General features: G+C 41.8%; 2 protein-coding genes across 3 annotated transcripts in view; both read left to right on the top strand.

The window, feature by feature from the left end:
• Window positions 1-12,237, top strand: part of LOC146969851 (unconventional myosin-X-like) — a 99,810-nt gene extending 87,573 nt beyond the window's left edge. The window contains exons 4-8 of the mRNA XM_085804560.1: window positions 2,368-2,555; window positions 10,550-10,684; window positions 10,805-10,929; window positions 11,163-11,176; window positions 12,133-12,237. Coding sequence (XP_085660686.1) covers window positions 2,368-2,555; window positions 10,550-10,684; window positions 10,805-10,929; window positions 11,163-11,176; window positions 12,133-12,237 — 567 coding nt within the window. The remainder of the gene's footprint in view (window positions 1-2,367; window positions 2,556-10,549; window positions 10,685-10,804; window positions 10,930-11,162; window positions 11,177-12,132) is intronic.
• myo10 (myosin X) overlaps window positions 12,093-21,902 on the top strand; it is a 60,504-nt gene continuing 50,694 nt past the window's right edge. For both annotated transcript variants that reach the window (XR_015038090.1, XM_085805376.1), the window contains exons 1-10: window positions 12,093-12,217; window positions 12,964-13,067; window positions 13,159-13,288; window positions 15,292-15,410; window positions 15,535-15,681; window positions 16,919-17,019; window positions 18,505-18,571; window positions 19,135-19,227; window positions 20,356-20,424; window positions 20,571-20,653. Coding sequence is in view for 1 of the 2 variants with exons in the window: in XM_085805376.1 (XP_085661502.1) it covers window positions 13,165-13,288; window positions 15,292-15,410; window positions 15,535-15,681; window positions 16,919-17,019; window positions 18,505-18,571; window positions 19,135-19,227; window positions 20,356-20,424; window positions 20,571-20,653 (803 nt within the window). In the remaining variant the exon portion in view is untranslated. The remainder of the gene's footprint in view (window positions 12,218-12,963; window positions 13,068-13,158; window positions 13,289-15,291; window positions 15,411-15,534; window positions 15,682-16,918; window positions 17,020-18,504; window positions 18,572-19,134; window positions 19,228-20,355; window positions 20,425-20,570; window positions 20,654-21,902) is intronic.

Genomic DNA, 21,902 nt, shown 5'->3' on the forward strand with positions numbered 1-21,902 from the left:
AGGGGCCGGCCTCACTCCCGTCGTGACATCACTACAGGAGCTGAGTCTGAACAGCCTGTTTTAGCACCGTTTTACCAGTCGGTGGGCTGCAGAGTCGATGCAGGACCCGTTTGCTTTCCTCATTCTAGGAGTTGGTAGGCTCAGGGAGGGCCAATTTATGTATGTAGAGACCAGAAAAAACCTGTTTTTCATAATATGGGACCTTTAATAATAAGAAAAACAGGTTCAGGTTACTTTATTGATACCCAAGGGTAGTGTGTGACTAGTTTTGCAGTCGAGAGTCGAAACAAGCAACAAAAATCAAACAATCAAAATCAGAACAGGACATTAAAATACATAAAACAATAAACAAATGAGACTCGACAAAGTGCTGCAATTCATGAAATAAATATAAAAGCATGAAATAAAAACAAATAATTAAAATAATAAAAAATGCCAAGAGCGAATTTCCTACAGATATAGGTTAAAAATAAATAAAACAATAAGATAAAAAGATAAAAAAGCAGTTGTTGTGTCTGAGCCGTTGTTAACTTTACTTTCTCTCTCTCTGAACTCTTTCAAACATTGTTTGTCTGGAACATAAACGAGTCGTGAGAGATGGAAAACTCCTCTCAGCCTGTTTACTGCTGCTCTTAAAAAACTCACCGGACTCGACACCGCTGCTGTTTGTCAGGCTTTGGTGAATGTTTGTAAAAAAAGAAGCAGCAAAAGTTGTTTTTTGTGTTGGACTTTAAAATGTAGAGAAACGTCTCATGTTTTGATTAGTTCTATAGTTTCTGATCAGTTTCTCTGTCACGTTTTTCCTGCCGTGACCTTTACGACCTCTCTGGTTGTTTTCTCACTATGCTGCTGTGTCGTCTTTTTCCAGCTCCATTTATTCATTAGTCACCACCACAGCCTCCACCACGGCCTCTGCCAGGACTCCTCCTCCTCCTCCTCCTCCTCCTCCTCCTCCTCCTCCTCCTCTTCTTTCAGCATGTTGCTTTGTTTTTGCTCTGAAACTCTGCAACGTGAGGCCGCTCTGCAGCAGGACCTGTGGTTTGGGTCGCTGGTCGGTGTTTAATTGTGGTGGTGAACAGAAAAAAACTAAAGGTCAGATGTGCTGAACGTTGTGTTGCTGACGGGCTCATATTTACATATAGTACATAGTATACCTCACTTACATATTAGCATTACATATAGAAAATAAAGTTAAAACAAAACAGATAAATAAATTAAACAGTAATGGTGCATGATGGATTTGGAAAACAAGTATAATACATAAATACCGTGAAATGAAAAATTCAAAGTGGTCCTCAAAGGTTTCAAATGTTATACAATACAGGGTCAGTCGTATAAAACACCAATATTATAATGTGACATCTAATTTCTCTTATATATTAAGGAAGAGGAGGGTTCCTGTTTGACTGAGGTTGCGTGTTGCATTCACTGTCCACCGCCGTGCTGGGAGACTAATGGGGGATTTATGACTTTTTATGTCATTGTCTGGTAAATTAGATTAGATGCAGACTCTGAGAGACCTGGTTCTCCCTTATGTCTCGCTCTCCTTCTCATTGCTTATTGAATAGATGCAGGGCAAAAAAAACAAAACAAAACAAAAAAACACTTTGTACCGTGTTCTTATATCATATCAATGCATCTAATGCAACTTCTTAAACGTTTGTTATGTGAACTGCAAAAGTGAATTGAAGTTTTCCTTCATGCGTACGTTCTCTGACTATGTCAGTGTGTTGCTTGATGAATCACATTTTGCAGGAATGAAATGCTGACAGTGAAAGTTTCCTTTAATTTGCAGTTGCAAAAAAGGGTTTACATTTGCAATAATATTATTATAAATCTATAATTTGAGAACAGTTTTTAGTAGGGCCGGGACGATATGCTTTTCTCCCGATTCGATTCTTCTACGATTTTTTTTGGATGGCGATTCGATTTAAATTGCGATTCTACGATATTGCAGATTCTCTCGATTTTTAGTCTTTAGCATTTTTAACATTTATCTGCACACAAATACTGTAGGAGCCTATACATTAACATACTCCATTATAAAGTGAACTTAAACCCTTTTCAAAACCTGTACTCTCTGTATGTAAAAAAGGCTAACAAATGCACATTGCACAATATAAAAAAAAAAAAAAAAAGTAAATAATTAAAAAATCGATTTTTGGAAAAAAAAAAATCGATTTAAAAATCGTCAAAAAAGATATCGTGATATTTATGTGAATCGATTTTTTCTCCCACCCCTAGTTTTTAGAAACACGTGCTAAAAACCTATACGTTGTCATCACATCACTGTGATATTCTCTCTCATCCTGTTGTATTTATGTAACCTACTAATGAGTTGATGTTTGTCTCTCTTCTCCTCCTCAGACGTACATCGGCTCCATCCTGGCGGCGGTCAACCCCTACCAGCCGCTGGCCGGCCTGTACGAGCGTCCGGCCGTGGAGCTGTACAGCCGACACCACCTGGGGGAAATCTCTCCGCACATCTTCGCCGTGGCCAACGAGTGCTACCGCTCTCTGTGGAGGAGGCTGCAGAACCAGTGTGTGCTCATCAGGTGGGCTTTGTTTGGTTTTGTTTCTCTCTTTTCTTCTTGTCTTTGTAGTTTAATCAAGCTCAGTGTGAGTTTCCTGACTTTTGCTGAGTCACTAAAAACAGCCAGTGCCGAGTCAGGATATCCACGTCTGTCTCGGGCTCTAATTGGCCGTTTTGAATAAACCGTTGTGTGTCTCGTTGGGTCGCTCTCTGCCCTCGGTCGGCCAACACTTTGATCCAGTTTCAACTCCCCCGGGGAGGTTGGCTGCACTTCTGACAAGCACACACACACGCATACACACACACACACACACACACACACACACACACACACACACACACAAACAGAGACACACACACACGTATGCTCTGTTACTATCTCCATCCTCTGTCCCCTGCTTTCCCCTCTCACATCCTTCCTCTTTGATTTTCGCTGGACGACTTTCACATCCGCCGTCGCTCCATTGATTCCTCAGACACGCTGAGACGTTCACTTCCCCACGGAAAAAATAAAAGTTATTTTTATATTTTATCAAAAAGAAAACAAAAAAAAGAAAAGAGTTTGGCCCCAGGTTTATCTGACGAGCTGCTGTGTTTGAGTCCGTGGGAACCGCTGTGTTCGTGGTTTTTCGAGGTATCCGGTGGTACGTGGTTGTCATGGCAGCAGATGATGTAAGAGGAGGACGGTGAACGTGGGTCGTCGTGCGTTCAGGAGTGGCGTGGGAGCTGCAGCTGCGCTCGGCGACTCTGGTCTCGCTGATTCAAGCAGAAGTTTTTGCAGCTTAGTGAGAATGAGCTGGCGCTGGTTTTACAGGCCTGCTGGGTTGTTGGCATCGTGGGTAATGAGACACATGTGTTGCTTTTTAAACACGAGGCGGTTTGAGGTTGTGGAGGAAGCAGAAAGTGAACGGTGGCTTTTTCTTTTAATTGCTAATGATCTTTTAACATTTAACTATACACAGCATATGAGGATTGTTGGTTTATGTCCATCTCTGTTCCCGTAGCTCTGACTTAAAGTAAAGTACTTAAAGGGATAGTTCAACCAAAATTCAAATTTCACTCATTATCTACTCACCCTCATGTCGACTAAGAGCTGTGAGAATTTTCAGAGTCCTCCGTTCCTTCTCTGAGTTACGGGGGGGTCCGCGCAGCAGTATTTGTCCATATAATGATTGTGAATGGATACCACTTTTCTTCGTCCAAAAAGACACACCAAAAAACATCCAAATACCTTCATAGTGCTCGTCTGTAATGTCCCTCTTGTATTGAAGCCCCGACATGAGAAATTGTTCCGCCGGTCAGTGCAAATCACACGAGATTTGCAGGAAGAGCAGTGAACCGAGACACTGGGAGCTTCCGCTACAAAACAAGCTTAAAATATAGACTTATTTAATTTTTTTTTCGGAACAATTTCTCATGTCGGGGCTTCAATACAAGAGGGACATTACAGACGAGCAGTATGGAGGTATTTGGATGTTTTTTGGTGTGTCTTTTTGGACGAAGAAAAGTTGGTATCCATTGACAACCATTATATGGACAAATACTGCTGCGCGGACCCCCCCGTAACTCAGAGAAGGAACAGAGGACTCTGAAAATTCTCACAGCTCTTAGTCGACATGAGGGTGAGTAGATAATTAGTGAAATTTCAATTTTGGGTGAACTATCCCTTTAAAGTGCCCTGTTCTGGCCTCGTTCTGGTCCTATACTGGTCTGAGCCTCTGTTGTGGCTCTCCTCCAGACACAGAGCAGCGTTTGTGTGTCAGGATGTTGTCAGTGGGAGGACCCACAGCGAGGCGTCAACACAAACATCATGTTGTCGTAGGAGACGACTTTGTTCAGAGCTGCACAAAGCTGCACATTCTCCTCAGAGCTGCTGCACTGCTGCAGCCTCCAAACTCTCCTTTCAGTCTCAGAGATGATTGTTTTATTCATCAACCTCCTGTGTGTTTCTCACTCCGACACAGACTTCAGACTCAGAGACTGTGTGATTTGGAGGGGAAAAAAAAGAAAAACACGTATTTACTTTGCGTAGTTTGTCCTCCGACCGCAGCCTGCTGACCTCTCAGCTAAAACACAACCTGCTGCTTCACTGTCTGTTAAAATAGAGCAAATAACACACTGAGCTTCCCAAGACACACACACACACTGAGTCTGACTCCACCGTCCTCCTCTGACTGGGATCATTTGCATCTTCAGGATATTTTGAGGTTGAACGCTGCATCTTTTCACGTTGGAGCTTCGTGGTTCAGATGTTGCAAAGAAGCCGAGCAGGGCTTTAAACGGATTATTCTGGGTCTTTATTTGGAGAAAAAACACTTAAACCAGCAACAAGACTAAAACACAGTGATGCATGTGTGTAAGCTCTGCACTGTGACTGTCAGAGCTCAGGTGGAACAGACCCACAGCTTCCCGTCAGTGACAGTGTCAGGTTGAAACTTTTGCTTTTACTGTTTCTGAGTCTTTTACAGCGTCTGAGCTGCTAATCAGCTGCTAATTGTTGTTGCCCTGGAGCAAGGCACTAAAAGTCCAGCTGCAGCTGCTCTGCACCGCTCCTCTCCTACCTCAACCTGTAGTCCACATCGCTCTCTGATGGGGGTTTCACACCGACTCCGCTCCGTGTTGGGTCTGGTTCCTGAACCCAACTTTGAACTGAGCAGTGATTCAGTTCAGACCAAAAAATAAAAACAGGTTCAGAACCTGAAAAGTCGATTCTCAAGGGAACCAAAAACTAGTTGGTTCTAACAGTTTTGATCATAAGTCCAGGTGCCAGTTAGAGTCAAAGTCTGACAAAAAACAAATAATAAAGTGAAGTATGAGATCAAAGACGAAGACGAGCTGGAAGGAGGAGGAGGAGGAGGAGGAGGAGGAGGCAGCGACTATGGAGAAAAATAATCTGCAGTGGTTTAATGAAGAAACTAAATGTTTCTTGGAGATTTGGACAAATACAGAATTTTAAAGGGACAACGAGGAGTTTCTCCAGCGGCAGAACGAAAAATTCTGCAACAATAAAAAAGTCTCACGTTAATGTGGATGAATCTACGTTACCCACACCTGTTAATGGCTCCATTTTCAATAAATATATCGTTTTGTCTCTATCGTTATTTTGTTATTATTAGTGGTGGTGGAGATGCTGGTCGAGCCGACCAACGTTTCTTTACTTTCGGTTTCGTGGCGAGTCATGAGAATAACGCCGCCGAATATGGTGGGAACTACGACGGTATGTGATCGTCTTCGAACCTCTGACTTTAATTCTTGATGAATGAAAACATGAGTCTGTCTTGCGCCGGTCGAAGAATTCTACGGTGCGCGGAGGCTCATAAATGTAGTGTGAAAACACTTTGCTTCTCCAAAACTCCTCGTTGTCCCTTTAAGAAAAGCTAGAATTTCCCTTTGGGGGTTAATAAGGTAAATTAATTCTTATCTTTGTACTTGGGGAAGAAATGGTGGAGGTTGGGTTCACTCCAACACCAGACCAGATAGAAGGATTACAGAGAGCAGAAAAGCAAAAATGTACACCTAACCCTAACCCTAATATCTTATCATCATGATAATATATCAGTTTATTATAATAATAATTCACTGAACCTTTGTCTGATGACTGTGGTTTGAAGTCAAAGACAAACTGATCTGATGACAGATGTTTGGTCTCTCTTTCTTGCTGTAACACGACACGTTGAACAAGAAACAACATCGTCTCCAGAATCGACTTGTTGATGTGAGACAGTGAGGAGTGAAGTGATGAACGTGACGAGTGTTTTCAGCCTCGGCGGTGAAAGTGAAGCTGAGTGTGTTGAGACGAGAGGGAAAAGTTTTTTGTTTTACAGCTCAAACAAAGAGAAGTGTGTGAAACAGGAGTCGCTGTGACCGACGTCTGAGTCTGAGGCTCTAAAGTTAGATCGCTGTAACGCTGAGTCAAAGTCCTGCCCAGCTGCTGAGCACACACACACACACACACACACACACACACACACACACACACACACACACAGGCTTTATTTCACCCCGTTGGTCCCTTAAAAACACCAAAGCCATTTTAGAGCAGACCCTCGTAAAACATGTAACATGCCCCCCCCCCCCCTCCCCTTCACTTGTTCATGGTGTGTGTGTGTGTGTGTGTGTGTGTGTGTGTGTGTGTGTGTGTGTGTGTGTGTGTGTGTGAGGAAGACGAAGACGAAGAGCTATAAATTGCAAGCTGGCACTTCGAGGCGAGGCAGGAAGCTTTCTGGTCGGATTTAAGGATTGTGGGTAATCAGATCCAGGCAGACGGAGGCGAATGAAACGGGAGCTGGTGATGAAGAGGAGGAGGAGGAGGAGGAGGAGGAGGAGGACGAAGGAGTCGGCTCTAACGAATGGCATCTGCTCATTAATGCTCATGAACGCCACTTTGCGTTTTCACTGATGCAGATACCTGGCCGCGCTGAGCCACATGATTTTAATAGGACCTCCACCCAACACACACACACACACACACACACACACACACCCAACACACACACACACACACACACACACACTTCGCTCCCCTTGTTGAGTTTTCTGCTGCTGCTGAACCACCAACGAAGCAACGAAGCTTGTGGAGGCCCTCAGATTGCGTTGCCTTCAGGGACAGTTTTTCATCAACAGTCTCTGTATTTCTCTCTAAAACAACTCTGTCTGGTAACGTTGTGTTATTATCTCATAGTGTGGTGAATGTGCAGGTCACAACTTGTCCACCAGAGCGTTTTGGAGTTGTTGGATTGTGTATTTGATGAGTTTGATGAGGGAAACCAAGAAATCCCATAATGAGCCTCCGTAGCGTAGCTCTGAGCAGCTCACGGCTCTGCTCCGCCGTTCTAAAAATAGCTTGCACCAACAATTAAAGGTAATTTTTTTCATTTTGACGTCTCTGTTTTCAATTTATCATTTATTTGTCACTTTTACTTTTTGGTATTTCAGATATGCTCATTATGCGTTTTAAATGTTTTGTGTTTTGTCTGGGCTATATTGTAAATGAGGTTGTTTCCTCAATAGCTCAATAGCTAGGAGTTTAAAGGGATAGTTCAACATTTTGGCACAATCCAACAACTCCACAACGCTCTGGTGGACAAGTTGTGACCTGCACATTCACCACGCTATGAGATAATAACACAACGTTACCAGACAGAGTTGTTTTAGAGGGAAATTCATGCAAAACCGCTGATGCACGTTGCCTTCAGGGACAGTTTTTCATCAAGCAGTCTCTGAATTTCCCTCTAAAACAACTCTGTGTGGTAACGTTGTGTTATTATCTCATAGCGTGGTGAATGTGCAGGTCACAACTTGTCCACCAGAGCGTTGTGGAGTTGTTGGATTGTGTATTTGATGAGTTTGATGAGGTAAACCAAGAAATCCCATGAGCCTCCGTAGCGTAGCTCTGAGCAGCTCACGGCTCTGCTCCGCCGTTCTAAAAATAGCTTGCACCGACAATTAAAGGTAACAAACCTACTGCTATGACTATAGGGATTATAGCAATGGGCCAATTTGCCAAAATGTTGAACTATCCCTTTAATATCCGTTAACATCAGTTTACTCTCAGACTTGGAGACGACACCAGGCACGTTTCTGTCCTCGTCTCAGTTTCAGAGTCTGTGACACAAAAGCTCCGGTGAGGTCCAGAGCTCTGACACGTTCAGTCGCTGAGCTGAAGACGGTGGAGGGGCGAGGATTAGGACAAAGGCTGTTCAGCTGAGTGTGTGTGTGTGTGTGTGTGTGTGTGGTTTGAGTGAGTTGGCCCTCTGCCAGGTCTCATTTAACAGGCTCTTTCAGGTTTAACAGAGTTCCACACTGAGTGAGAACAGTGGATCTGGAGCCGATTCCTAATCAGCAATAAATTAAACATCTCTGACTACGGCCAATTAGGAGATGAATGATCAATAATGAGAATAAATAATCTCTCATTACAGCATGAAACCCACTTCCTGTACCGAGCTGTTTGTGTTGATGATGTTTAAAAAGCTGCAAACATCTGTCCACATCTGCTGCTGCTGAGAGTTCACACTCAACATCTCCAGGTCTGATTCTCTGGACGTGTCCTCGAACACACCGCTCATAAAAAAACTAGTTTTTTTTTTAAAATATTCCTCTGGCTCCACTCTGCTTGGCTACTGTTTCTTCTTTTTTTCGTCGTCTTTTTTGCAGCAAACTATGACAGAGTATTAGGGCCACATTGACAAATAAAAAATCACAAACTTTGAGAATAAAGTCGTAAATTTATGACTTTATTCTCGTAATGTTATGAGTTTTTTCTCGTTTGAAATGTACGACTTTATTCTCGTAAATTTACGACTTTATTCTCGCAAATTTACGACTTTATTCTCGTACAAACAAACTGAAACCAGTAAATGCATCAAACGTCTCATCACTAGAGGTCGTTTATTAAAACCTGCTGTGATGCGTTCAGGGTCAGGTCTGTCTTCACTACAGTGAAATATGGTCACATGTAATGAAACTGGTCTCATTGTTAATCTGAAGCTCCTTTCAGCTGCTGTTGGTGTGAGTGAGTGTGAGAGAGAGTTGATGATTAACGTGGTGAACCTGAACGTCACACGGTGTGACTGTGGGTTGCCAGGTTCACATGTGTGAGGGGGTTTTTCCCTCGACACATCACGCTGGTTTGTTTCTGTTGTTGATTCCTTAGTCGGCGGTGAGTTCAATGACCCTCAGACACTCTGCGATTGTTAACATTTAGACATGCAAGTGCTTTGTTTTTCTGTTCAAAACAACATTAACAAAGTTAGAGGGATAAATTCCTTAAACGGAAACATGATGGAGACAGTAAATCTGATAAAGATGCAGCTTTTTCTGGATTTTACATCGTTATATTTTCAACATTTTCACATATTTGGACAGATGTGGGACACAGTGACGAGCCTGTTTGTTGTTCCCTGACAGTTTAAAGACTAAATGACAAAGACAGAGAGAGAGAGACGTGTGCAGGACGGTGGTGATGACACGTCAGGAGGTGTGACGAGTGACATCACAGTGACATCACAGTGACATCACAGGAGGAGCTGCTGCTTTAAATTTATCCTTCAGTTTCTGGTGCAGAAGACGCTTAAAACCTAAAAACTTTGAATGATGCAGATGATTGGCCCATTGCCATAATCCCTATAGTCATAGCAGTAGGTTCGTTACCTTTAATTGTCGGTGCAAGCTGTTTTTAGAACGGCGGAGCAGAGCCGTGAGCTGCTCAGAGCTACGCTACGGAGGCTCATGGGATTTCTTGGTTTCCCTCATCAAACTCATCAAATACACAATCCAACAACTCCACAACGCTCTGGTGGACAAGTTGTGACCTGCACATTCACCACGCTATGAGATAATAACACAACGTTACCACACAGAGTTGTTTTAGAGGGAAATTCAGAAACTGTTTGCTGAAAAACTGTCCCTGAAGGCAACATGCATCAGCAGTTTTGCATGAATTTCCCTCTAAAACAACTCTGTCTGGTAACGTTGTGTTATTATCTCATAGCGTGGTGAATGTGCAGGTCACAACTTGTCCACCAGAGCGTTGTGGAGTTGTTTGATTGTGTATTTGATGAGTTTGATGAGGGAAACCAATTAAAGGTAACAAACCTACTGCTATGACTATAGGGATTATGACAATGGGCCAATTTGCCAAAATGTTGAACTATCCCTTTAATGATGAAGTTCTGTCATTTAGATATTTGTGTGTGTGTGTGTGTGTTTACCACCGTGTTGGTCCTGAGATGTGATGTTTAAGACCTCCAGTTCATTTCCTGCTCCTCAGCGTCCGGTCGCCACCTAGTGGTCAGATTATTCATGATGCTCTCATGACCCTGCAGCAGCTGATCACGCCTGACCCAGTTTAACACACACACACACAGCGTCAAAATAAAAATGGCAGAATAAAAAGTTCGATAGAGAAGCTCAGGAAATCAGACTCAGCGACACTTCAGACTCTGTGAGTTTTCGTTCCTCTTCTAATTAGTTGTGTTTTGTGTTGTTGTGTGTTTGTGTGTTTTTTTCTCTCAGTGGAGAAAGTGGAGCAGGAAAAACAGAAAGCACCAAACTGATCCTGAAGTTCCTGTCGGCCATGAGCCAGCATTCCCTGGAGCTGTCGTCTAGAGTCCGGACGTCGCACGTGGAGGAGGCGCTGCTGGAGAGCAGGTGACTCCTCCTCTTCATCCTCATCTTCATCTTTATCTGTGTGTGTGTGTCTGTGTGTGTGTGTGTCCTCCTCCTCCTGACCCAGCTGCCTCCTCTCCTCCTCCTCTCTCTCCCTCTCAGTCCCATCATGGAGGCCTTCGGGAACGCTCAGACCGTCTACAACAACAACTCCAGTCGCTTCGGGAAGTTCGTCCAGCTGCACTTCAGCCAGAAGGGAAACATCCAGGGAGGCCGCATCGTCGACTGTATCCTAGCAACAACAACACTTCAGCTCATCTTAGTGTTTTCTGTTGTGTTTTAATGTGAAAGGACAGAAGCTGATCTGTCGCCTCCATCCTCTTTCTTTATTATTATTAACCCTTTATTTTCATCATGAGTTTTGATGATAAAGTGAAAAGTTGAATCGTCTGGTTCAGTCGACTGTAGACTCGTTGTCTCTCTTCTCTGTTTTCTACCTTGACCAACTCTCTGACCACAGACCTCTTAGAGAAGGTGAGTCCTCCTCCTCTTTCTCCTCTTCCTCCCGTTCTTCCTACTCCTCCTCCCTTTCTTCCACCGCCTCCTTCTCCTCTTCCTCTCCCTCCTCTTCTTCCTTCTCCTCCTTCTTCCTCCTCCTCCTTCTCCCTCTTCCTCCCCTCCCTCCTCTTCTTCCTCCTCCTCTTCTTCCTCTTCCTACTCTCCCTCCTCTTTTTCCTCCTCCTCCTCCTTCTTCCTCCTCCTCTTTTTCCTTCTCCTCCTTCTTCCTCCTCCTCCTCCTCCTTCTCCCTCTTCCTCCCCTCCCTCCTCTTCTTCCTCTTCCTCCTCTTCTTCCTCTTCCTCCTCTTCTTCCTCCTCCTCCTCTTCTTCCTCTTCCTCCCCTCCCTCCTCTTCTTCCTCTTCCTCCTCTTCTTCCTCCTCCTCTTCTTCCTCTTCCTACTCTCCCTCCTCTTCTTCCTTCTCCTCCTTCTTCCTCCTCCTCCTGCTCCTCCTTTTCTTCCTCCGCCTCTTCCACCTCTTCTTCCTCTTTCTCCTCTTCTTCCTTCTCTTCTTCCTTCTCCTCCTTCCTCTTCTCCTTCTTCCTCAGCTTCCTCCTCCACCTCCTTTACCTCCTCTTCCTCCTCCTCCCTTTCTTCCACTGCCTCCTCCTCTTCCTCTTCTTCTTCCTCCTCCTCCCTTTCTTCCACTGCCTCCTCCTCTTCCTCTTCTTCTTCCTCCTCCTCCTGTTCCTCCTTTTCTTCCTCCGCCTCTTCCCTCTTCCTCCTCCTCTTCTTCTTCCTCTTCCTCCTCTTCTTTCTCCGCCTCTTCCTCTTCCTCCACCTCCTCCTCCTCCTCCTCCTCCAGTCAAACCTGTAAAGGTCGTTGATTAAACTTTACAACCTAAACAACAACATGAAGCATTAAGCTGTATTTTGAAGCTTCTCTTCCACCAGGAACCTGAATAAACTGAACCCTTCTCTCTTCTTCTCCAGAACCGAGTGGTGCGTCAGAACCCGGGCGAGAGGAACTACCACATCTTCTACGCCCTGTTGGCCGGAACCAACACTCAGCAGAAAGGTGACCGCACCGATCCTTAGAACTTAAAGGGATAGTTCACCCAAAATTCTTTACTTCATCACTCATTATCTCCTCCCCCTCATGTGGACTAAGGGCTGGGAGAAGTTTCAGAGTCCTCCGTGGCTTCTCTGAGTTACAGGGGGTCTCGGCGTAGCAGTGCATGTCCATATAACGGTTGCAAATGGATACCAACTGTCTTTCTTCGTAACAAAAAGACACACCAAAAAACATCCAGATACCTCCATGCTGCTCGTATGTAATGTCCATCTTGTATTGAAGCCCCGAAATGCGAAATTCGTCCGTCAAATTTGGACGAACCGGGGTCTGTCCTCTTCCCAGTTCGTCCAAATTTGACGAACCGGGAAGAGGAGCTTCGAGAAGCTTCCGCTACAAAACAAGCTTGAAATATAGACTTATTTAATTTTTTTCGGGACAATTTCGCATTTCGGGGCTTCAATACAAGACGGACATTACATACACATGCACTGCTACGCCGAGACCCCCTGTAACTCAGAGAAGCCACGGAGGACTCTGAAACTTCTCCCAGCTCTTAGTCCACATGAGGGGGAGTAGATAATGAAATCTTTCAATTTTGGGTGAACTAGAACTATCCCTTTAAGATACAGGCCTCACTTTTACATCAAGACTGGACTGCAGCAATCAAACACACTTTTACATCAAAGGTAAAGACTGGATCAAGCCCATCATGTGACCGTGTGTGTGTGTGTGTGTGTGTGTGTGTGCAGAGGCGTTTGCGTTGACGCAGCCAGACCACTACCACTACCTGAAACAGTCCAGCTGCGTCAGCGACAAGACCATCAACGACCAGGGAACCTTCCACGACGTTCTGGTAGAGGAACACCACACACGCTCACTCACTCATCTCATCTCACATCCTCAGTTACTTCTAAACTTCACTAATCCAACTCTGTTTTACCCAGAATGCCATGCGAACGATGCAGTTCACGGAGGAGAACATCGGGGAGATCCTGCGCCTCCTGGCCGGCGTCCTGCACACGGGGAACATCGAGTTCATGACGGCCGGAGGAGCTCAGGTGTCCTCCAAGTCAGGTGGGATGGTTTCACCTCCACATCCTCGTCCTCTCCTTCATCATCTCTACTCCTCCTCCTTTTCCTCCTCCATTTTTTATTTATTTAACCTTTATTTAACCAGGCGGAATCAATTGAGAACAAGTTCTTATTTACAATGATGGCCTGACAAGAGGCATAGGCTTCTTGAGGGGAAGGGGCAAGAGGGCTGTAAAGGAGAAAAGATTGGTTAAAGGACAATAGCAAATAGGCAGCAAGAACAAGAACATAAAAAGAGTTAATAGCCAAGATTTTTACAAATATTACAGGATCCTTTAGAGAGCCTAAAGTTGAGAGAGCATAAAAAGAACAAGGTTATCACACAGAACACAGAAACAGAAACACCAAAAGACAGAGTTAGTTCCAGTAATTAGTAGCAACAACATGTCACAGAAAGTGGCCGAGGCCAGCAGCGGCAGGTATGGGCATTCAACAAGCAGAACTGAGGAAAAGGGTTAGATAGATAGTGGGGAAGCAGCTGCAAGAATCTGTAAAAAGGTGTGAGATGGAGATGCATACTGACCTGACAAGGACCTCTAGTGGTCGTGTGAAGAACGACTGTCAGGAACAAACCTCTTCCTATGGAGACAAGTTGATTTTTCATTTTTTAAAAGCAGAAATTAATGTGATTATCAGTGTAAAAATAAAAAATTATATATTGGTTAAAAAAAAGGGACTCCAGAGATGGATCCATCACCACCAACATCTAATTATAAATGTAAAACAAAAAAAATGATGATGATGTTTAGTCATGCAAAAGCTTTTTTCAACATTTTCAAGTGTGATGTTTTGGTTTAAAAAAACAGAGAGAGTGACTTCATCTTCATTTTATCTGTCCCAAATGAACAAATGGGTTTTGAAACTTTAACAGTTGAACCTTTAACCCTTCACTCCTCCCAATTAAAACTCAATTAATGAATCATTATTTGTTATTTTACATTTCAACGATTTAATCAGAACAAATCTTTCAAAAGTTTAGAGGAACAAACATCTGCATGGAAGTTCTGTAAGTTTCCCTCCAAATGTTTGACCTCACGAGGAGGTCAGCTCATCAGCAGAGCGATGAGAGGTCAAAGGTCAGGCCTAAGGAAGGTGCTAACAGCAGTTATTGATTATCAGAGAGGTGATCAGCCGTTCACTTCCTGTTGGAACTGGAGTCAGACACAAGAAGAAGAAGAAGATTTAAACTCTTTGTTCTCTTTTATACGGAAGCGTATTGCATTCACTTGAATTAAAAAAAAAAAAATCCGGTTTTTCTGAGTAATTTATTTTTTGGTCTGTTTTTCGAGGTTATTTTTTCTGTTTTTCTCACTAATCTTTTTTCTCTGAGATACTTCGAAATCTCGCGAGAACATCCAATCTGCAAGACTCCCATCTATGGTGACTCCTGCTCCGCACATATGCCCCGTCTTCAACTTTCTATACCGTACCGGGTCAACTAAGGCATGTGATTAGTTACACACAGGCCGGGTATGATACTCCTGTTGTGTTTTAGACTTTATCCTTCTATTGTAAACCTGTTGCTCAATGTAGCAGGGAAGGAGTAGTCCGATAGACTGTATATAATAAACGAGGAATAGACGAAAAACATTAGAGATTAAGATTAGTCAGAAAAACAGGAATAAAAATTACTCAGAAAAACAGAAAAAATTACCTCGAAAAACAGACCAAAACTCAGAAAAACCGGATTTTTTTATTTTTATTCAAGTGAATGCAATACGCTTCCGTGACTAGTTTGTATTTTATATTATTTTTTTCTTGCTTTTAAATGTATGTTTAACGTTTACAATCTTTACTATTCTGGGTTTTATTTAAAAAAAATTTAAATTGTATGTTTTTATGCTGTTTTTTCCCCCGTTTCCAGTTCTGACTGTTAAATATCTTGTCTTTATGTGAAGCCCCTTGGTATGAAATGCTGTATAAATAAAGATGCCTTTCCTCTTTGAGTCGAGGTTGTGACTGAAGGTTTGTGTGTCTGTGTGCAGCTCTGAGCCGCACGGCCGAGCTGCTGGGGCTGAACTCGGAGCAGCTGGCCGAGGTGCTGACCCACCGCTCCATGATCCTCCGGGGCGAGGAGATCTCCACGCCGCTGACGGTGGAGCAGGTCGGTCACCTCACCACTCACCACATACAGTACACAACCACAGACACACAGTTGTTGTTGTTGTTGTTGTTGTTGTTGAACACAGTGTGTGTGTGTGTGTGTGTGTGTGTGTGTGTGTGTGCAGGCGGTGGACTCCAGAGACTCCATGGCCATGGCACTTTACTCCCAGTGTTTCAACTGGATCATCCGCAAACTCAACGAGCGCATCCGCGGCAGAGAAGACTTCAAGTCCATCAGCATCCTGGACATCTTCGGCTTCGAGAACTTCGAGGTGTGTTTGAACGCACCACCGCATGTGAACACGCGATGTTTAGTTTAGTTTAGTTTATTGTAGTTTAGTGTACTGTAGTGTCGTTTAGTTTTGTGTAGTGTAGTTTAGTTTAGTTCAGTTTAATTCAGTTTAGTGTAGTTTAGTTTATTGTAGTTTAGTGTCGTTTAGTTTCGTGTAGTGTAGTTTAATTTGGTTTAATTTAGTTCAGTTTAATTCAGTTTAGTTTAGTTTAGTTCAGTTTAATTTAGTTTAGTTTAAGTTAAGTTAAGTTTAGTTTAGTTTAGTGTAGTTTATTGTAGTTTAGTTTATTGTAGTTTAGTGTAGTTGTTTAGTTTAGTGTAGTTTATTGTAGTTTAGTTTAGTTTAGTTTAGTTTAATTAAGTTTAGTTTAGTTTAGTTTACTTTAGTTTACTTTAATTTAGTTTAGTGTAGTTTAGTTTAGTTTAGTGTAGTTTAGTTTAGTTTAGTGTAGTTTAGTTTAGTTTAGTGTAGTATAGTTTAGTTTACTTTAGTTTACTTTAATTTAGTTTATTGTAGTTTAGTTTATTGTAGTTTAGTTTAGTTTAGTTTAATTAAGTTTAGTTTAGTGTAGTGTAGTGTAGTTTAGTTTATTGTAGTTTAGTTTAGTGTATTGTAGTTTAGTGTAGTGTAGTGTAGTGTAGTGTAGTGTAGTGTAGTGTAGTGTAGTGTAGTGAAGTTTAGTTTAGTTTCATTTCATTTAGTTTAGTTTAGTTTAATTTCATTTCATTTCATTTCATTTAGTTTAGTTTAGTTTAGTTTAGTTTCATTTCATTTAGTTTAGTTTAGTTTAGTTTAATTTCATTTCATTTCATTTCATTTCATTTCATTTCATTTAGTTTAGTTTAGTTTAGTTTAGTTTAGTTTAGTTTAGTCATTTGGTCGATTAAAAAAAGAAGAGACTGACAAAATGCATAGATTTGTCAGTAATACATGATGCAACCAAAAGGTGTAGGCTGAAGCAACAGCTTATTATGCCTATACCCTTTGTACATGAGATTTCCATTTACATAGTGCAAATAATACGTGAACCAAAACCTGACGGGGACAATAAAGTTAATTCAATGCTCTCACATCACTACGAGCTCCTGTTTCTGCTCCTCTCAGTATTTTAATCAGGTTTTTCATCGTTAATCAGTAGGAAACTCTCCTCTGAACTGTTTTCCAGCTCATTAACTCCTCTCTTTGTGTGTCTGTGTGTGTGTGACGTCGTCCTCAGGTCAACCGCTTCGAGCAGTTCAACATCAACTATGCAAACGAGAAGCTTCAGGAATATTTCAACAAGCACATTTTCTCCCTGGAGCAGCTCGAGTACAACAAGTAGGTGGAGGAGGTTTTCATCACTGTCACACTCGTCATCGTCATCATCATCATCGTCACTCAGCCACAGACACGCCACAGCGTCGCTCCGTCGTCACCTGGGGGCAGGGAGGAGGAGGGAAACTGGGAAAATGACGACGAGATCTGAAAATCTGGTTCTGGTACAAGTAGAAAAAAACAAAAAAATCTGCTCCGTGGGATTAAATAATGTCAGCACTAGTTAGTTTTACATGCTGCACATGACATGAGTCAAACTCTACCTGAAAATATTTTTTAAAATGAGTTTTAATAATACAAATACTAAGATCACCCTCTGCCCTCCCACATCTGGAGAGTTATTGACAGACAGGCTGAAGGTTTTCTGTGTGTGTGTGTGTGCAGGAATCTCTGAGAGAAGTTAAAAACATTGACACTTTCAAACGTCGGCAAAAAACCCATCTCTTTAATCTGGCTTTTATGTTCTAGTCTCATAGTTATTTTATTCTATTTTACAGTTTTACATTCTTCTATTTATTACTTTCTTCTCTCTTATTGTTATCTTTCTTTTGAGTGTTTTTACATTTTGTCCTATATTTCTATCCTTCATTTTATTCTATTTTATTAAATTTTAGCGTTATTAAAAGTTGTTATTTTTTACTATTGCTATATTTTATTGTTGTTTTTAATCTTCGTGCATTAGTCTCCATGTCATTCTTCTTGTTTCACCTCTTATACTTTTTCAATCAAAATGTAAAGCACTTTGAACGGCATTTATTTGCTTTGAAAGGTGCTATATAAATACAATTTGATTGATTGATTGAGATGTGCAAGTAGCATCTGATAGTCATGGGCCAGACTCAGGCCGGACTTGGGCCACAGAACCAAACGTATACTCATGCTATTTTACAGAAATGACTGATATTCAATATAGTCGAGGACATGAGCAGAAAATCAATTCACAGCCTCTGATAACAACTGATTTAGAGCAGATAAGAAGAAGAACTTAGCCATTAGCTGTAAAATTAGCAAAACTTTAGCAATTTGGCAGCATGTCACCAGTTACAACATGTAGAGTGAGCACAGCTTTAATGTGGAGGCAGATTATTACTTTTTTAATGATTGACAGTCAAATTAAATGATGAAAGAAAAGATGTAATGTCCTTCATGTTTCACACGAGACTCTGAACATTTACACTTGACACAAAGACACAGAGTTGCAACTTGAACGATGTTCTCATGGAAACTCAGAGCTCAGACTTTGACCTGCCAAGTTCTGTGATTTCACATATACAAACATCATCTCATATCCGCCGTCTTTGTTTTTCTTTCTTTTTTTTAATAATTACACTTTGACCAGATGGTTACCTGATGTTTGTTTGTCAAACACTGATGACGTCGTCGTTAGCTCGGAGGCTCCGAGTCTTTTTGATCATCTAAGTGAATCCTCAGTTACCGTTTGTGTCTCCGTCTACGTCACGTTGAACTTGTTGTTGTTGCTTCCTGCAGGGAGGGGCTGGTCTGGGTCGACATCAACTGGATGGACAACGGAGAGTGTCTGGACCTGATCGAGAAGGTGAGTGGACCAGGAAACGTCCAGAGGAGGAAGAGGAGGAGGAGGAGGAAGAGTGATGCTGCACATAAAATTAATTAAAGGGATAGTAGCATTTTTTTTAAAGTGGGGTTGTATGATCTACAAATAGCCCCTAAGTACTTTAATTGCAGTAGAAGACTCTCTGCACTCCTCCCGTTAGCAACGCCAGCCCATAATAGCCCTGCCCAGAGATTTACAACATACAGTGTTGTGAACAGACCCAAAGAAACGGCCTATTTTCACGGCCTAAAAGAGGTTTTACGTGAAAAAAAATGCACAGTTCCATTGTTCGCTATAATATATTTTTTTCCAGCCCCTCAAAGTGCAGGAAAAACACAGTTTTTATTTGGACTTTAAAAAAATGATACTATCCCTTTAAGATGTCACATAAGGAGATAGAAAAGCATTGATCACATGAATACTGGATAATGAGAGAGTCAAGACTAATTAGAGCAGAAACGATAACGAGCAACATGATGATGATTGATTATAATGATGATGATGATGATGATGATGATGATGGTGGTGTCCTCCTGTTTCCATAGAAACTGGGTCTCCTGGCACTGATGAACGAGGAGAGTCACTTCCCCAAAGCCACAGACGGCACCTTACTGGAGAAACTCCACAGTCAGCACTCGGTACGTTCAGGTGGCGGCCAATCAGAAGAGAGGAGGAGGAGCCTCTCTCTTCTGATTGGCTGACTGTTTTCTTAAGTGGTCCAATAAAAAGAAAAAACAGGGCAGATTTCAGAATAAAACACTCAGAGAAACCAAATCCTGCAAAGTTGTTTGATGGTGGGTCCAGTTGGTGAGGGGGCGGGGCTTTGTTGTGACATCACAAAGTGACAGGAAGTCCTGACGGCTGGTTTTAAGGCTCAGTTTCTGAATACAGGCTGTGTGCATTTCTCTGTGGACTGAGGCTTTGATACTTTCACAGTATTAATATAGAACCTAGAGCTGCTTTATAATCACACTACACATGGACATCTACCTTTATACTGTATGGAGCTTTAACACAAACATCTACCTTTATACTGTATGGAGCTTTAACACAAACATCTACCTTTATACTGTATGGAGCTTTAACACAAACATCTACCTTTATACTGTAAGGAGCTTTAACACAAACATCTACCTTTATACTGTATGGAGCTTTAACACAAACATCTACCTTTATACTGTATGGAGCTTTAACACAAACATCTACCTTTATACTGTATGGAGCTTTAATACAAACATCTACCTTTATACTGTATGGAGCTTTAATACAAACATCTACCTTTATACTGTATGGAGCTTTAACACAAACATCTACCTTTATTCTGAAGGAGCTTTAACACAAACATCTACTTTTATTCTGAAGGAGCTTTAACACAAACATCTACCTTTATCATATTAACCATCACTATTTTAATCACAGTTTGTATTTTGCAGTTGTTTTAGCGTCTTCCGCTAACAGCCTGACTTGGTTTAAACCCTGACGTCACTGGAAGTAGAAACGTTTAATAATGTGAATAAATACGGGCACTTGTAAATATTCTAATAAATATTTCTCTGTAGCACTTTAACGAAGCTTTACAGCCTCGTTAAAGGAGGATTATGATCAAATAAATCACTGTTGATTGCAACAAACCAGAGACGTGGAAACGGTTAAAAGCCTCAGCTCTTTACTCAGAGAACCATGCTAGTGTTTTTATTTTCTTTCAACAACATGTGGAGAAAATAACAATAACGTCATAACAAGTGAAACCATTTGTCTCTCTGCAGAAAAACTCGTTCTATGTGAAACCACGTGTTGCTGTGCACTGCTTTGGAGTCAAGCACTATGCAGGAGAGGTGAGTCCTGTCCTGTCTCTACTGTTATATCTACACTATATATCTATGTGTGTGTGTGTGTGTGTGTGTGTGTATATATATGTGTATAAAGGTCCAGATGCTGCTGTGTTTGTTGGCATGTGACGCCCCCTTGTGGCCGGTTGCAGGTGGTGTACGACGTGAGGGGGATGCTGGAGAAGAACAGAGACACTTTCAGAGACGACATCCTGAACCTGCTGAGGGAGAGCAGGTAGACTCATCAACCTCTGTGTATAATCATGTACACTTCGGATTTAGACTCAAGTCAGGAGCATTAAAAATGATTTTTTTTTAGGAAATGACACAAGTTTCCAGCTCAGGTTTCCTCCTTTTCCTCTCGATCGTCTTTCTGCACCTCGACTGGAGCCCGACGCAGCTGAATTTGAATTTTGAAAAAGACAGCGTGTCTTTTCACTATTTCTTACTGTGTCTTTTCAAAAAGACTTCCCCCCTGGAGTCATTTTCAATATATATATTTACATATACATAAGACTTTCCTCCTGTCGTCTGTGCAGCAGCTTTTTGACCTTTTAGTTAGGTTGTGTTGCTAGGCGACGCAGCCTAGTGATTAAACAGGAGAAAAGGGGAGTTAATTGTCTTTTTTTAATTTATTGTCTGTGTGTGCACAGCTCTCAGGTCTCACCGTGCTGCTTCTCAACATGTTTTTGTCAATAATTTATTATAAAAATATGAAATCTAAAGGTTTGTTTTCTATGTCAGATGATGATTTATGTGCTGATAATTATAATTATGTAGATTTTCTTTTGTGGAAAAGCATCAGTGTTTGTTTTATCCTAAAAGAATATAATGAGAGTCGGCTGCTGCGTTTATAACAACTCGGAGGTCGGAATTCGGAAATTTCCGACTTCCGACATCATTGTGTTCACGCTGCAGGAACTTGGAAGAAAAAAAAACATGGATACCTGAAGGAAGTTTGGCGTATTATTGTGGCTCATCGCTGAATACGAAAAATAAATGCAGCAGTAAATGATGTTTAATTTGGAGGAGAGGAGACGCCGCAGATGAGACGTTACAGCCTTGATAACAGTTAAACATTATTTCCGTCACATACGAGGAAACACAATTTCACACCATACAACAATCACAGCTTAATATAAACGTATTTCATATAGGCTACTGCAATAATACACAAAAATATGCACTCAAACCTCAACAAATAACTTCAAATGTCTAAATTCTAACCGTTTAAGACGAGGGCTGCCATGTTTTGATGTTGTCGTGACGTCAAGTCGGAAAGTCGGAGCTCTGATATGATACCTGAGTTTCCGACCTGTAATTTCTGAGTTCGACGCCGTTCAATTCATTTTTTTACAACTCAGAGCTCGTTTTTTTCCCGACTTCCGAGTTGTCTTGAACGCAGCATAAATCCAACTCTTTAAAATACATTGAAATGGAATGATATATGAAAGAAGTTCATTAAATTGTGAGTTTCTTGTGCT

Source organism: Trachurus japonicus, chromosome 17 (assembly GCF_045865225.1).
Source record: "Trachurus japonicus isolate A0001 chromosome 17, Traja_1.0".
Lineage (NCBI taxonomy): Eukaryota > Metazoa > Chordata > Actinopteri > Carangiformes > Carangidae > Trachurus > Trachurus japonicus.